The following is a 2,953-nucleotide window of genomic DNA, read 5'->3' as shown; positions in this document are numbered from 1 at the left end:
TGGCAGCTCAATGACTCACCTATAGAAATCAAAAAATATTGCATGAGGCAAAATAAGGGACTATAGGATGAGGATCATCGACGCAACGAGGATAATAGCAATGGAGGTAGATTTTGTAGGTGAAAAGCTAAGGATGACATGTGGAGGAGTCAAGGGCTCATGCGCATCCAAAGGACTCCAAGGGGCAAAATTAATATTCAAAGGTAAGTCTTTAGTTAGATGTGAATGTTGAGCGACTTGTTTTCATGGGGACAAAAGATAAAACTCAGCATAAACAAACATGATCTTAGAAGTGATCGTAGTTAACGTTGTCAATCGATTAGTGATAGATAGTAATTAATTATTGATTATTGATTGAAAAAAATCTAATACCCCAAATGGATTGGATCCATATCCCTAGACATCTTACACGTCTAAGCTTGATTCTAGAAGAGGAATTTAGTTCTAGGTTGAATCTCGGGCCTAACTAAAGGCCTATTCTTTTAGGGAAATGTTATAAATAAAGGTTTGTCACATTCTTAACAAGAGAATAGCCATCCATTGAATTATGGTAAGTATTCTTAACTTGTGTAGCAAGGAATGTTGTGTTTTCAATGCTATAAATGGTTCTACTCGTTTTTAGATTGTTCTTGTTGATTTAGCATTACAAGCAATATTGTGCTCCTTCTTTCATGTTGCATGGTTTGAAATTATATAGTGTGTATCATTGATGTGGTGAGTGTTAGACTTTAGAATTTGTTGTGTACTAAATTATTAGATTGATGGTATGTATGTATGTGTATGTAAATTTATTGGTGGATCGCATTGTAAGCAACCTACTTTAAATTTGCACTAAGGGTTGAATCACATCACACGAGTTGTCGAAATTTTGTTAATAGTTTTTCTCCTATAATGTGCTTAGAATTGTTTCGTTCTTCCAACCGAATCCTACCTTTCCCGAGGGCGGACTAGTCCGGTGTGTCGTGTGTGGCACATCAATTGAAACAAATGATCTTGTCCTTGAAATTCCTCTTAATGTTTTGATAGGCAAGCTCTATATAAGCTAACTTTTGGTGGTGAAACATAGAAACCCTATCAAATCTTCGATAATAAGGTTTTGCAAATTATTGATGTTTCCCCTGAAAAGGAAGAAACACCTAGTCCACAACTCTCTTTAGTCTTGGATCCTTGAATGAAGTGTGCCCTAGCACCAATCCCTATTCACTCTAGCAACTATTCCTACTGTACTATACTCTTCTTAAAAGATCAATGAACAATCTCAACACCTTTCAATATATCTTCTTGTGAGTGCACAATCCATTTCACACAACATGTGAACCTCTTTTTCTATTTTCTTTTATTCTTTTTGATAATTCAAACGTACTAACGATAGGACGTCCATACAGTCTCCTGAGTATTCATGGTTTAATTTTTAACTACGATGCATTGTAAAATATTTTTCTCCAATAAAATGATAAACCTAAAATATTGGACTATTGGGTCGTCCTACCATGTGCACTTCTGGATTTATTCAAATGACCATGTAAAATTTTTATGAATTCGAATTGATCATCTCAAAATTAATAAGAAAGACAGGATAGATGGTGCTAGATAAAAAAAAAATAATGACTTGTAATTAGTAGGGTTGAGCAATGAAATAATTTTCAATCATCTTAGTAATTAGCATCATGTAAACCCTAGGGATCTTCATTCATTCATCACCTTAAATAATTGATAGCTGCAAAGTTTGGATGAAGATTAGAACTACTAATGATTAGGATCATAGTGATGATTAATTAATTCCCCTGCAAGCTCGCGATCACATGCTGCTATCCGTGTCTCCTTGGTTTGCATGATCATCAGGATGATCGGCAGGGTTGCAGCTGCCAGAGAAGCTGCCGGCGTCGGGCCAGGGATCGAGCAGCCCGGGAGGAGGAGGAGACAGCGAGGCTCCTCCGTTGCGAGGCCTAGCGGCGGCGAAGTCAGTTCCGCAGTAGGCGAGGGCGGCGGGCGGCGGCGGAGGGGGCGGCGGGGGCGGCATGCCGATGGGGACGTCGACGTTGCAGGCGTAGCGGAGCAGCTCGGCGTTGGCGGCCTCGAGCTCCTTGTGGAGGCGCTGGACCTGGCGCTGGAGGACGGAGATGGCGCCGACGCAGCCGTACACGGGGTCCTTCACCCGGGCCTCCGCCTCGTAGGCCAGCGAGTTCACGGCGTCCTCCCGCTGGTGCGCCGGCAGCTCGTTCAGCAGCTTGGTGACGTTGCTCGCGCCGAAGATCTTGTGCACGTTCGCGAACTTCTGCGGCTCCTCCGGCGGGAAATACGGCGCGAAGATGCAGCCCGGCATGCACTTCCGCCGCAGGAACTTGCAGGCCGCGCATGGCGAACCGGACGACGACGCCATGACCCTTAAAACAACACACACCATTCAGTACTCCCTCAACATCAAACTCAAATTACACTACAAGAAAATAGTCATTTTACAAACATCATTAATTATTAGTTTGGTTGCTTTCATGATTATCATAGAATATCTTTAGAAGGTCGTGGCCATCATGATTAGCTAGGGTTACGATTATTTTAACCTGGAACTCAACAAGGTTAGGGAGGAGGAGAAAAGGGAAAGGTACAGAGGAAGCAAAGACCTGGAAATGAACCATCTCTGCGACTGTAGAAGACTGTAAAGTTAGGAGAAGATAGAGAGAGAAGGTATACATACCTCTGTGAGATCTGCTATAGCTCCTTTACCTCAGTCTGAGCTTTCTCTTCCAGCAGAAGCAGCAGTGGCAGCTCTGATCTGTTCTCCCAGAGATAAAACAACTGCAGTAGTCACGAAATTGATAGATAAATAAATAAAAAAGAGAATAATTTTCTCTTCTTTTTTTTTTTTTTGGGAGATTTTGATCAGTTGAAAGTTAAAGAGAGAGAGAGAGAGAGAGAGAGAGAGAGAGAGAGGACCAAATCCTTGACTGGATTG

At 41.9% G+C, this 2,953-nt stretch overlaps 1 protein-coding gene across 4 annotated transcripts; it reads right to left on the bottom strand.

Moving 5' to 3' along the window:
* Positions 1 to 1,662: 1,662 nt before the first annotated feature.
* Positions 1,663 to 2,953, bottom strand: LOC122020401 (LOB domain-containing protein 25-like). 4 transcript variants are annotated; one of them, XM_042578324.1, is made up of 3 exons: positions 2,935 to 2,953; positions 2,696 to 2,773; positions 1,663 to 2,384 (listed from the first exon to the last, which is right to left on the bottom strand). In XM_042578324.1, exon 3 carries the CDS (start codon positions 2,378 to 2,380, stop codon positions 1,799 to 1,801), a length of 582 nt encoding a protein of 193 aa, XP_042434258.1. In that variant the 5' UTR covers positions 2,381 to 2,384; positions 2,696 to 2,773; positions 2,935 to 2,953; the 3' UTR covers positions 1,663 to 1,798. The 4 variants fall into 4 exon arrangements, with proteins under 4 accessions (XP_042434258.1, XP_042434257.1, XP_042434259.1 ...); XM_042578323.1 differs by having other exon boundaries at positions 2,696 to 2,796; positions 2,935 to 2,952; XM_042578325.1 differs by lacking the exon at positions 2,935 to 2,953 and having other exon boundaries at positions 1,663 to 2,385; positions 2,696 to 2,900.

Source organism: Zingiber officinale, chromosome 9A (assembly GCF_018446385.1).
Source record: "Zingiber officinale cultivar Zhangliang chromosome 9A, Zo_v1.1, whole genome shotgun sequence".
NCBI lineage: Eukaryota > Viridiplantae > Streptophyta > Magnoliopsida > Zingiberales > Zingiberaceae > Zingiber > Zingiber officinale.
Note: the sequence above shows the minus strand (reverse complement) of the source record. Positions and strands in the feature narration are given on the sequence as shown.

What these genes read in the sequence shown, in the direction of transcription:
- LOC122020401 (XM_042578324.1), bottom strand. Translation starts at nt 2,380, where the DNA reads ATGGCGTCGTCGTCCGGTTCGCCATGCGCGGCCTGCAAGTTCCTGCGG.